The sequence below is a fragment of the Tachysurus fulvidraco genome, chromosome 9 (assembly GCF_022655615.1).
Source record: "Tachysurus fulvidraco isolate hzauxx_2018 chromosome 9, HZAU_PFXX_2.0, whole genome shotgun sequence".
Lineage (NCBI taxonomy): Eukaryota > Metazoa > Chordata > Actinopteri > Siluriformes > Bagridae > Tachysurus > Tachysurus fulvidraco.
Genome location: NC_062526.1, coordinates 18,709,779 through 18,722,228, shown reverse-complemented (window position 1 = coordinate 18,722,228; position 12,450 = coordinate 18,709,779). Strand labels below are relative to the sequence as shown.

The 12,450-nt window shown below is 42.6% G+C and overlaps 2 protein-coding genes across 3 annotated transcripts in view; one reads left to right on the top strand and one right to left on the bottom strand.

The window, feature by feature from the left end:
* On the top strand, window positions 1-5,337 carry rchy1 (ring finger and CHY zinc finger domain containing 1). Its single transcript, XM_027168130.2, has 8 exons — window positions 1-106; window positions 2,283-2,402; window positions 2,521-2,636; window positions 2,844-2,922; window positions 3,019-3,122; window positions 3,447-3,476; window positions 4,199-4,319; window positions 4,927-5,337. Exons 1-8 carry the CDS (start codon window positions 53-55, stop codon window positions 5,023-5,025), a joined length of 723 nt encoding a protein of 240 aa, XP_027023931.1. The 5' UTR covers window positions 1-52; the 3' UTR covers window positions 5,026-5,337.
* Window positions 5,338-6,362: 1,025 nt separating this feature from the next.
* Window positions 6,363-12,450, bottom strand: part of lrp13 (low-density lipoprotein receptor related-protein 13) — a 9,886-nt gene continuing 3,798 nt past the window's right edge. For both annotated transcript variants that reach the window (XM_027168215.2, XM_027168216.2), the window contains exons 6-18: window positions 12,026-12,213; window positions 11,687-11,870; window positions 11,059-11,268; window positions 10,810-10,984; window positions 10,486-10,687; window positions 10,211-10,375; window positions 9,759-9,959; window positions 9,145-9,679; window positions 8,604-8,723; window positions 8,414-8,524; window positions 7,976-8,209; window positions 7,078-7,516; window positions 6,363-6,630 (exon numbers count right to left, since the gene is read on the bottom strand). In XM_027168215.2, coding sequence (XP_027024016.2) covers window positions 6,513-6,630; window positions 7,078-7,516; window positions 7,976-8,209; window positions 8,414-8,524; window positions 8,604-8,723; window positions 9,145-9,679; window positions 9,759-9,959; window positions 10,211-10,375; window positions 10,486-10,687; window positions 10,810-10,984; window positions 11,059-11,268; window positions 11,687-11,870; window positions 12,026-12,213 — 2,882 coding nt within the window. In that variant the 3' untranslated portion in view covers window positions 6,363-6,512. The remainder of the gene's footprint in view (window positions 6,631-7,077; window positions 7,517-7,975; window positions 8,210-8,413; window positions 8,525-8,603; window positions 8,724-9,144; window positions 9,680-9,758; window positions 9,960-10,210; window positions 10,376-10,485; window positions 10,688-10,809; window positions 10,985-11,058; window positions 11,269-11,686; window positions 11,871-12,025; window positions 12,214-12,450) is intronic.

Below are 12,450 nucleotides of genomic sequence, written 5' to 3'. Positions count from 1 at the left end.
ACTCTGCGTGTGTGTTTGTAGTTAAATAAAGTTCGGCGGTTTTGAATGAAACATGGCGGCCACTGCAGCAGGATGTCAGCATTATGTCCGCAAATGTTTGTTAAAAGTGAGTTTCGCTTTATTTATTCTCACTCTATATAGTTAACAGTTATTGAAATATATGCGTGCATAGTATTAAAGTAGAAAACGTGTGATATGAACCTTTTGTATGGAAAAAAGAGCTAAGAGAACTAAGAGTCTGGTTAGTGGGCGACTTGTTTACATGTTAACGCTGTTTATTACGGGTTAGTTTTATTATTAGTTAGTAAATTAGTTTTATTTTTATTCTCATTAAGGATGAATTTAAAACGGGTTAATGTTTAGAACAATGCAGTTTTCTTCAGTTGGGTTATTAATTAGGTTTAACGTTCACTTCATCTTTCTAACATTTAATTAGCAAGACAGTGAAAATCAGATTACTTACTAATACACAGTCCTGTCATTTTCTCTCTACCGTGTGTGTGTGTGTGTGTGTGTGTGTGTGTGTGTGTGTGTGTGTGTGTGTGTGTCTGTCTGTCTGTCTGTCTGTCTGTCTGTCTGTCTCTGTGTTGGTGTGTGTCTCTGTCGCTGGGTCTGTGTCTCTGTCGCTGGGTCTGTGTGCGCCTCTGTCTGTGTGCGCCTCTGTCTGTGTGAATATCTGTGTCTGTGTGAATATCTGTGTCTGTGTGAATATCTGTGTCTGTGTGAATATCTGTGTCTGTGTGTGAATATCTGTGTGTCTGTGTGTGAATATCTGTGTGTCTGTGTGTGAATATCTGTGTGTGTGTGTGTATCTCTGTCGCTGTGTGTGTGTATCTCTGTCGCTGTGTGTGTGTGTGTGTGTGTGTGTATCTCTGTCGCTCTGTGTGTGTGTGTATCTCTGTCGCTCTGTGTGTGTGTGTATCTCTGTCGCTCTGTGTGTGTGTGTGTCTCTGTCGCTCTGTGTGTGTGTGTGTGTCTCTGTCGCTCTGTGTGTGTGTCTCTGTCGCTCTGTGTGTGTGTGTGTATCTCTGTCGCTCTGTGTGTGTGTGTGTATCTCTGTCGCTCTGTGTGTGTGTGTGTATCTCTGTCGCTCTGTGTGTGTGTGTGTATCTCTGTCGCTGTGTGTGTGTGTGTGTGTGTATCTCTGTCACTGTGTGTGTGTGTGTGTATCTCTGTCGCTGTGTGTGTGTGTGTATCTCTGTCGCTGTGTGTGTGTGTGTATCTCTGTCGCTGTGTGTGTGTGTGTATCTCTGTCGCTGTGTGTGTGTGTGTATCTCTGTCGCTGTGTGTGTGTATCTCTGTCGCTGTGTGTGTGTATCTCTGTCGCTGTGTGTGTGTGTATCTCTGTCGCTCTGTCGCTGTGTGTGTGTGTGTGTATCTCTGTCGCTGGGTGTGTGTGTGTGTATCTCTGTCGCTGTGTGTGTGTGTATCTCTGTCCCTGTGTGTGTGTGTGTGTATCTCTGTCGCTCTGTGTGTGTATCTCTGTCGCTGTGTGTGTGTATCTCTGTCGCTGTGTGTGTGTATCTCTGTCGCTGTGTGTGTGTATCTCTGTCGCTGTGTGTGTGTATCTCTGTCGCTGTGTGTGTGTATCTCTGTCGCTGTGTGTGTGTGTATCTCTGTCGCTCTGTCGCTGTGTGTGTGTGTGTGTATCTCTGTCGCTGGGTGTGTGTGTGTGTATCTCTGTCGCTGGGTGTGTGTGTGTGTATCTCTGTCGCTGGGTGTGTGTGTATCTCTGTCCCTGTGTGTGTGTGTGTGTATCTCTGTCGCTGTGTGTGTGTGTGTATCTCTGTCGCTGTGTGTGTGTGTGTATCTCTGTCGCTGTGTGTGTGTGTGTATCTCTGTCGCTGTGTGTGTGTGTGTATCTCTGTCGCTGTGTGTGTGTGTATCTCTGTCGCTGTGTGTGTGTGTATCTCTGTCGCTGTGTGTGTGTGTGTATCTCTGTCGCTGTGTGTGTGTGTGTATCTCTGTCGCTGTGTGTGTATCTCTGTCGCTGTGTGTGTATCTCTGTCGCTGTGTGTGTATCTCTGTCGCTGTGTGTGTATCTCTGTCGCTGTGTGTGTGTATCTCTGTCGCTGTGTGTGTGTGTATCTCTGTCGCTGTGTGTGTGTATCTCTGTCGCTCTGTGTGTGTGTACCTCTGTCGCTGTGTGTGTATCTCTGTCGCTGTGTGTGTGTGTCTGTTTGTGTGTCTGCCTGCCTCTGTCGCTGTGTGTGTATCTGTGTCGCTGTGTGTGTGTCTGTGTCTCTGTGTGTGCCTCTGTCTGTGTATGCCTATTTCCTTAGGCTCCTTGCTGTAAGAAGTTTTATGTTTGTCGTCTCTGCCATGACGATGATGAAAACCACAAAATGGACCGTTTTCAAGTGAAAGAGGTTAAATGTACCGTCTGCGAGTCCGTACAAGAGGTGAAACTCAGTTTGACATGTTCAACCAAAGAACATTGCATGAAACCATCTTTACATAGTTAGTAGTGCGTATGAGCTGTGAGGAAGCTGTTTGTGACACACCGGCTCTGTTGTTCAGTCTCAGCAAGTGTGTCATGGATGTGGAGTGACGTTCAGCGAGTATTACTGTGGTATCTGTCACCTCTTCGATAAAGACAAGAAGCAGTTTCACTGTCAGCAATGTGGCATCTGCAGGTGAGACGAACTCGAAGGCTGCACTATAGGTTTCTAAATAAATTAATAGCTCAGAATGCACTTTGAGGTTAAAGATTTTCCTGTTTATTTTTGACACAGATTGTGTATTACTGCCTGCATGTAAACACTGATGATATATTTACGTCCATGCAGAAAATACAATCAAAAACTAAAAAGCTTTCTAATCCCCCCTCCTCTTGGCTGTAGGATCGGCCCGAGGGAGAAATTCTTCCACTGTGAGAAATGCAATCTGTGTTTAGCCAACGATCTTCAGGGAAAACACAAGGTAAAAAAAAGCTAATGCTCATCAACTCTGGCTTGCTGGGTATCAAATAAATGCACACCTATTTGTTCATGACGTAATTGCTGTTTGTGCTGACAGTGTGTGGAGAATGTGTCTAGGCAGGACTGCCCTGTATGTATGGAGGACATTCACACGTCTAGAATTGGTGCACATGTCCTGCTCTGTGGTCACCTGCTGCACAAGTCAGTCAACACATTACCTCACAGTGCTCACATACACACACACACACACACACACGCTCTCTCACACATGCTCTCATACTCTCTCTCACACACACACACACACACACACACACACACACACACACACACACACGTGCTCAAACATCTCGCACATCGCTTATCTTTACTCATAATTCTCCCACATGAGAATGAGACTTGGTCTCTCTCTCTCTCGCACAGACACAAAATGCTTGTTTATTGTGCTCATTGTGGAGAACATATTTGCTCTAAACTTTTGTGATTTTACACGGCTACATGACTGGTATGATTTTTGTTTGTTTGTAGGACATGCTTTGAGCTCATGTGCAAAAACGGGTAAGTGCTGCATGTTTGTTTTAATATTTTTATATATATATAATTACACACACACACACACAGTATCTCACAGAAGTGAGTACACCCTCACATTTTGACTCATGCTCTGCTTAGGTATGTCACAGTACATGTTGGCATTCATGGTTCCCTCAATGAACTGTAGCACCCCAGTGCAGGCAGCACTCATGCAGCCCCAGACCATGACAATCCCACCACCATGCTTGATTGTAGGCAAGACACATTTGTCTCTGTACTCCTCAGCTGGTTGCCACCGCACACACTTGACATCATCTGAACCGAATAAGTTTATATTGGTCACATCAGACCTCAGGACATGGGTCCAGTAATCCACGTCTTTAGTCTGCTTGTCTTCAGCAAACTGTTTGCAGGCTTTCTTGTGCATCATCTTTAGAAGAGGCTTCCTTCTGGGACGACAGCTATGTGGTCCAATTTGATGCAGTGTGTGGCATATGGTCTGTCGCTGATTGATAATTGGGCCAATTTGGACATTTTAACTTAGAGATGTACTCACTTTTGTGGCCAGCGGTTTAGACATTAATGGTTGTGTTGAGTATTTACAAAAATGTGAGGGGTGTACTCATGTGTGTGTGTGTGCGTGCGTGTGTGTGTATGTATACACTATATTAGTATGTATGTTATTGCAATAATATGGTTACCAAATGTCTGTAGTGAATACAGTCTCGTGTGTGTGTGTGTTTCAGTGCGTATCGGTGTCCTCTCTGCATGCACTCAGCGTTAGATATGAAGGGGTACTGGGAAGAGAGAGATGCAGAGATCGCTGAGTCACCCATGCCACCAGAGTTAAAGAATCGGAAAGTAAAGGTACTTGATCATTATTTCTGCACAGTAAGGTGTTGGTGCAGGTTTAGCAGCTTTTTAGCACACTAACAATGTGTGTGATGTGGTAGCTCAGTGGTTAAGGGGTTTGACTACTGATCGGAAGGTCATTGGTTCGAATCCCAGGTCCACCAATTTGCCACTATTACACCTGAGCAAGGCTCATAACCCTCAATTGCTCAGGTGTATAAACTGAAATAAAATAAATGTCACTCTGGATAAGAGTGTCTGCTAAATGCTATAAATGTAAACAACTTTTGGCCTGTTGCTGCTCTAATATTACTGAAACCAGAAAACGCTTTAGATATCTTAAAAGCATTTTAGAGTCGATTGATTAAACAAGAAAAAGATGCAGCTTGTCTTCACTATGATGTGATCCAGTCTCGTATTGGAGCTTAAATTCACTGCCCTCAAGCTTTTGAGCCTATAAAAAATGTGCTTTTTGGCTTCAAAAAGAAAAGAATTCTGTCATTTAAGGGCCTTCTCACAGTGAAAAATAGACATCATTACATACATGTTGAAGATCAGAACAGATCATCTACTCACTTTACTGACCTTTAATTACCTTCATTCCCTCTGTCTGTGTGTGTAGATCCTGTGTAATGATTGTCAGCACCGGTGTACTGTAGATTACCATGTGTTGGGGATGAAGTGCAATGGCTGTGGCTCCTATAACACCTCACAAGACTGAATCATCACCTGCACAACAACAAACTGAGCCTAAAATACATCGATCTCCCAAACCTCACTGCTCATCTCATCAACTCCTTGACTCCTGTTCAATTCTTTCTTTCAAACAGCTCCATAATTAACTGAGGTTAAACTGAAACATTGTCCTGTGCTTCTTTTGTGAAAACATCTGTAGCAAAACATGTCATCCTGCAGGGATTAATAATAATAATAATAATGTGCTGGATATAACTGGTGTGGAATTCAATCTTGAGGTTGTTGGGATCCAGACTTCGGTTTATTGCAGCCAATAAACAAAAACTCAGAAACCTTCGCTAACTGTGTGATTATTATAATACAAAACTAATTTCCAGCAAGTTCGCTGAAAAACGTCACCTTGGGAAGCAACAAATAAACATGATGGCTCAGTAGCAGACTTCATGTGCATTTAGATTGGAGTTTAATCATAAACCTTTTTATTTCAAACCAATTGCTTTTTACAAGATCTTTGATCCAGACATGGTGAGGAACCCAGTGGAGAATCACACAATGTTTCCTGTCTTTGATATTTTATTCAGCTTATTGATCTGATATAGGTTCCTCACGCAGGCTGAAGCAGAAATGTGTTAGGAAAATAGCGGGGAATAACATGATTAGAGAAAGTGAAACACTTACAAAACCTCTGAACAATATTGCTTTTACATTCTATTGTTAGCCTGTTTGCTAACAAGCAACCTCTACTGAAAACTACAGCACAAAATTTTCCCTGGAGTTCAGGGCCTTCAAACTTTAGTGTCCCTTCCCTTTGTGATAGTTGAAAGTTTGTATTTATTATAGTTTATGAGCAAGCTGCAAAAGCTAGCTTTTTGTTGTTAATGTATATTAAGCTACCACCAAAGAGCTAGGTAATTACTAGCTCTTTTACTACAAGTTTGAATTGAGGCACATCCTACAGGTCAGATTTCCTCTGAATATACAATACTATATACACACACACTTCTCTACAACGCCAAAGCAGCCACTTGTAACAACCATAATGTACTGAATTACTATTAAAAGCACCACTTTTGGATTTTTTTTATTAGTTAGTAAATTCACAATATCCCAAAAGGCATTCCAATCCTAGGAAGAAGTCATTGTAGAAAACCTGCCACCCTTCTTACACATGAGCAGATAAGTTCTATAGCTGTATTGGTCTGCTAGTCATATTACCTAAAAATAGGAAAGTACTCACTGATGCAACAAATATCAAGCACATCTTAACTTTTTTTGTACAAATGGTGTCAAGTGCATGAGCAAATCTGTCTGAATTTACTTTTCATCTCAAAGAAAAATAAATAAATAAATTCAAAGCCATTCTTAAACAGTAGCAACTTTATTTCATTCCAAGACACTGCAAAGGAAGCTTGACATGACCCAACCCTGAGGATTTCCCTTCAACCTTGGGCTGAGAGGAAATCAGAGCTTGATTAAAATCAGCAGCAAGGAAGTACATCATCTTGTCTATTTCTAATGGACCTCTGGGTTCTCAGGGTCTGTTGATCTGCTGTTCTGGTGTGTGGGTGTGGGCTCTGCTCTGTTCGACAGATCCCTCAGACTCGTTTCCCTCACAATCGGTCTTGCTTGCCTGCAAACACACACTTGTTAAAAGCTTGCCATATGAAAGATTATAGCTTTACTTTTGCGTACCATACCAACACATTTATCACTCGTATGGTACACTCACTTTGACTGGTGTTGATCACAGCAATCTACTTTTTAGAGCTTAATTTCTGAATTAGTGTTTAAATTAAATAAAAAAATCTTAAAGATGCAAGAGAAGCTTTCACATTGTAACATTTTCCCATAAAACTACATATCCTGTAAAAACTGAAAACAGTAACTTTCTTGATTTAACAAGTTGATTTATCAATAAAAGAAGCTCCATGAAATAAATTTAACCGTCCTATTGTTACTACACATACAGCAGATAGTACTTTTATAACAAATTACGGATTACCAATTATACCGGCAATGCTCTCAGAACATGCATTAACTACAGGTAATATGTAAATGACTTCTCAGCATCAACTACCTCTGATTTGCAGCCTTCTTTTTCTGTATGATCCCAATAATCATGCCGAGGACGATGATGCCAACAGCCAGCCCCACCGTGGCATAAAGAACCGGCCCCTGCATAATCCCTCCAACCTCAAGCTCGCAGCTCTCTCCTCCGTAACCCAACGTACACTCGCAAGTCGTCTGTTCACCCAGCAGTACACACTCGCCATTTCCGCTACACATCCTAGTCCCACATGACTCAGAGTCCACACTTTCCACCTTCATGTCGTTCGAGTCAGGCCTGTCCACTGCATCAGGAACAAATGGACGAGAGGATTTCGGAGACACTTTGCTGGAGTCCCCGTTCTTCACTAAATTAGGGGCATCAGAAGATCTTGGACTTGGTGGAATTGTAGATGTTGAGTTGGGATGTACTTTTGGTTTAATACCCTCAGCAGATTTAGCTTGAACACCTTAAACAAAACAAAATAAATAAATAAATAAATAAATAAAGGGGGGGCATAAGTCATCAAAAGTTCTGATTAGTCATCAAAATCTGCTGAGGGGGAAAAAAAAAAAAAAAAAAAAAAAAAAAAGCTCGGGTATATTTTGGGATGGACAGGGGAAAAAAAAAGCTATCTATTAATTCTATTATTGGATTGTAATATTGATTTAAAAGTCTGGAAAAAAGCAAGAGAAGGAAGCGACGTCAGGCGTTGTCATTAACTGAATCCTGCTGTTCAAAATCTAAATCCATGGGTTCTGTTTGACTGATTTTCCCTGCAGGTTACCCAGAACTTATTATCATACTGAATCTAAAACAATGTTTATATAGCATTTCAGAATATTTTAAGAGAAAGTCGAGAAAGAGAAAGTGAGCCAGTGGACTGAACCAGGACACAAAGAAGTTCAACAAGACAAGATTTCCTCACATATCTCATCCGAGTCATCAGCACAATCTGGATTGCCATCGCAGAACTGCTCCAGTGGTATACACTGGTCTCCATGGAGACACGGCTTGGTGCCCGATGGGCATCTTGGGTCAGTGACACAGCTCATCTCCGTATTAGTGATGAAACCCCGCCCACAGCGACAGGTCCTTCCACCAGGAAACGGCAAGCACAGCTGACTGCAGCCACCATTTCCAGTGGAGCAAAAATTAGTGCCTGAAACACAGCAGGAGATGATTGGACACCAATAGGAGAAGCACGCTCAGCAGTTTTGGATCAACAGGATATCCATTTGATAAGACACAACAGTAGTACTTCAAGGAGTGTTATAATAAACATTTTCTCAATGCTGCTGAAAGGTCCATATTTAAAGCTATAAAAACAGGGGTGTACTGTAGATAAATAAAGAACTCTGGTCACCATCTTGACTGGATTTGCTGAAAGCCTTGACATCCAGCACTTCTGCTTTCACCTTAAACCACATCCTTACGATCCTCTTATGATCCTCACTGAACCAGCACTTTATGGAATCTAGAAAGACACAGTCGCATCAGACTGATCATCAAATACATTTATAAATCTGCAGAATGGGAAAGTATGACTTGCGTACCGGTCCTTGTGAGCCAGATAAGAACACTGTTGGCTAAAGTGAATGCCACCACAGGCTCCGCAATTCTCAATACTTTATGTTCAGATCCATCAGTTCTAACAGAGTTGATGAGACCCAGACCTGCAGCACAAACCCAGAGGATTAGCTTACTGGTGGGGAAAAGCAAGTTCTTTTTGTCTTAACTTCAACAGACAGGAAAATGAGAGGCTAGAAGGCAGGATACATCATTATAAAAGTGGATTAAATACATTCTATAGGAAAAGCATCCATGTGGGGATGGGAACAGTAACTCATGCTGAGCTCTGCATTATTTCCCTACAACAGCAGACACCTTCACTTTCATTCGTTACATTGAAAACATGATCCCATACACTTTGGAATCTAAACAGTCTTCTAGCTCAGTGGAACAAAAACTCTTAGCATACACATGCTGTATGTAAAAGCAGTATAGCACTTGAGTCTACAGTGGTGCACTGCTTTAAAATGCTTAGTAATATGCTCTGATACACATCTGTCCATCTCAAGAGTACAGAACACTCACTAGTGTCAACCCAGTAAAGCTTGGTCCCATCATTCGACATCCTCAGTGAGACTGGATTAATGGCTCCATCCCAAACCACAGTGCGGTTCCCTCCATCCATGTAGGCACACTCCAGACTAGTTCTTGTTCCTTGCAGCTCAGAATTACTGAAACACAGCTGCCCTGTTGGAGGGTGTAGAGCAACAGAGCGCACCATGCCTTTGTCAATGATCAAGGCAGTGTGTGCTCCATCTGCTGAGGTCACATACACTCCTGGCTGATCTTTGGAGCTCCAGAACACGTTAAGTGTGATGTAATCGACAGCCATGGCCGTTATCGAGCCCTTTCTCAGCTTAAACAGTATCCCATGCCAGGTTACAGCATGCTTCAGTTTAAACAAGTCCAAAGAACCAGCAGCTGCATCCCAAATGTAAAGCATCTGCTCCCTTAGGACTAGGTCCAATGCTGAAGCGGCCCTTGCTTCAGGGAGCTCAAATCTCTGATGCTGTGGCCAGTCCTGAAGACCAACCACTGTAATCCTGCTGGGCACCTGGACCTGAAATATCCAGATACAGGATTCATGAGCAAATTCAGACAATAGAAAATGAAATGAACACAAGACACTGTGCAGGCACCTGTGAAATTGAGGTATTGGATATGAGCAAAAGGAAGCTTTCATCTTCTGGTTTGGAACACGTCTGTTCATCATCTTTCAGTAGGAGTTGAGGAGGACATTTACATACTGCACCCAGTCCAGGTGCCAAGACACACAGATGTGAGCAGTGCTTTAACACACACGGGTTCTCGACAATCGGCTGCAGCAGGGCATGAATCACCTGTTTAAACAGAGATTACACTGGTTTTATAGGTACCTTCTGACGAGAAATTTCCCCAGTGTTCCCCAGCTGCCTGGTGCTCTCTAATGTTCCACAATCATGTCGTAATTAAATCCACTAGCTAGATTTGAACCAAACCCTCATCTTAAATCAGAGCTGAACATCTGTGGAACAAGACAGCAACTAATTCAACCAAATCAAGAACCAAACCAAGTTGCTATTCCCCACGAGATGACCGAAATGGTACTTCCCTTGAGATCAAATGGTTGGCTGTGCCGTTTGAGCAGAACCTGTTGCTGCTTTCCGGTCACCTTCTGAGCTTTCTGGATGGTTCTTCTGCGTGTATCAGTCCAGTAAACGAAATCTTCAAACACTGCCAAGGAGAACGGACTGCGAATCTCCCTCAGCTGCAGAATCTTCAAGAAACAAAATGGTAAAATATTAAGAGTGAAAATTACCCACTAAGCAGATATCCAACATCCCCAATCAAACTAGCTAATCTCATTTGGAGGTGGTGGAAATTTACCTTAACATCATCTCCATCCAGTGTGGCTGAGCCGATACAGTGCATTTTCTTATCGGTCCAGTAGAGCCGGTCCTGAAGCAGATCTACTGCTAAACCCATGGGCGAGTGCAGAGAACGACGCACCAACACTCGTCTGTTTGAGCCGTCCATCCCTGCACTCTCGATCTTGGCTTCATCACCCGTTTGTGACCAGAACATCACACTGATGCAGGGATACAGTGACCATTTTACTGACAGGAAAAAATCTTGCCGTTCTAACATTCTGAAAGCTTTCTACTTGAACCATAAGAGAAAATGTTCTTTTTTTAAATATTAATAATTTACCCTTTTTGAGGTAGCAAGGCTAATGAACGCAGCTCGTCTACATCATCCTCCACAATGACCACAGGCTCTACTTTAAAACCAACCAACCCCACAGCATTTATTTGTCCTTCTGTTCGGTCAGTCCAGTACAGGTTCCGTCCCACCCAGTCCACTGCTACACACTCCGTCTTGACTCCTACAAGGACACAACTTTCCAGTACCTTCAGTGATCAAACAGGCAACATGCTGACTGTATGCTCTGGACTGCACCTTGGATTAGCGTTCCTCTGCTCGTCTGGTCCAGCGTAGACCACATCACAGCCTCAGCATCCATGTTTATCCAGTACACTTTCTGCTCCTTCCAGTCATAATCCAGAGAGAGGACAGGTTGCTTTTCAGAAGAGAGAACTTCTAGGGTGATGCTTGTGAGACTGATGAGGAAGATGTCAGACTGTATAGAGGCTAACAAGTGTGCCCCACCTGAAAGCATGACACCAGTTATTGAAATTTCAATACGAGTAAGAACAAACATTTTATAGTCTCTTATGTATGGAAGCTTATTGGTCCGGTCTATCGTAAAAACACTAAATATTCTAAAAGAAGAGAAATCCACTTCAGAAGTGATCATAAAGAGACGCCTTTTCAATTGAAGGGTAACAGAATTTCAAACAGTTAATAAATTACCTTTCCTTTTGTGTGTGGGGAAAATGAGGGCAGTTCAAATGAGACTAAATGTTTTTCCTGAGATATTTATACATTAATCTGGTTTGTAATTCCCCACAAAGCACAGTGACACTACAGCTTCTCATCATGTACCACATCATTCATGTGATGCATGTTCACAGCAATCACATGACCATTTTATTGTGTAAATAACTCAGGACGCATCATTTCTCACCTGTAATCTTACATCTGTGTCCGTCAGGCTCTAGAACGTAACCCTGATTACAGGAGCACTCATATGAACCGTCTGAGTTCACACAGGAGTGATCACACACATCTGGGGTCTTCACACACTCATCCACATCCACACACTCCGCACCATTGGCCACCGGCTCATAGCCTTTCTTGCACCAGCAACGCTACACACAAACACGCGAGATAAAAGCCATAATAGATAAAAAGGACAGTAAATAACACTCACAGTGAATGACAGCGTGATATAAGTGGAAGTAAAGGAAGTGGTTGAGTCATTTCTACTGTTAATGATTTAGAGTAAACAGAGCAGGAGGCTTACTTTTCCTCTGGGTGTGCTGTAGCAGTCCTGCGCACACTGCGACTGGTCAGAACATGCGTCACTCTTGCAGGCTCCACCCTCATCAGATTTGTCTGCACAGTCAGGGACACCGTTACAGAGGACAGAAGGGTCCAAACACTCTGAACTGTCACACTGGAACTGATCAGGAGGGCAAGACACAGGCTCACCTGTCAAACACAGATAAACATGGCTTAAATGTTCAGAGAAGCTAGCAGTTCACTGTCGTGTCCTAGCTCTGAGAGAAGATTTACTGTGTGAAGCTGAAAAGCATTTTGGAAAACTTTGGTTAGCTTGTAAACTGGTAATCTGACCATACAGAAGAAGAATTAAACAGATTTAGGTGAAGAGAAATGAGATTCACTGAAAAATATAATGGGATATTCACACAGACTATTTGGATTTGA

What these genes read in the sequence shown, in the direction of transcription:
- rchy1 (XM_027168130.2), top strand. Translation starts at nt 53, where the DNA reads ATGGCGGCCACTGCAGCAGGATGTCAGCATTATGTCCGCAAATGTTTG. An exon ending in TCTGCGAGTCCGTACAAGAG is followed by an intron (nt 2,403 to 2,520) that starts GTGAAACTCAGT and finishes TCTGTTGTTCAG; the next exon opens with TCTCAGCAAGTGTGTCATGG. An exon ending in CAGCAATGTGGCATCTGCAG is followed by an intron (nt 2,637 to 2,843) that starts GTGAGACGAACT and finishes TCTTGGCTGTAG; the next exon opens with GATCGGCCCGAGGGAGAAAT.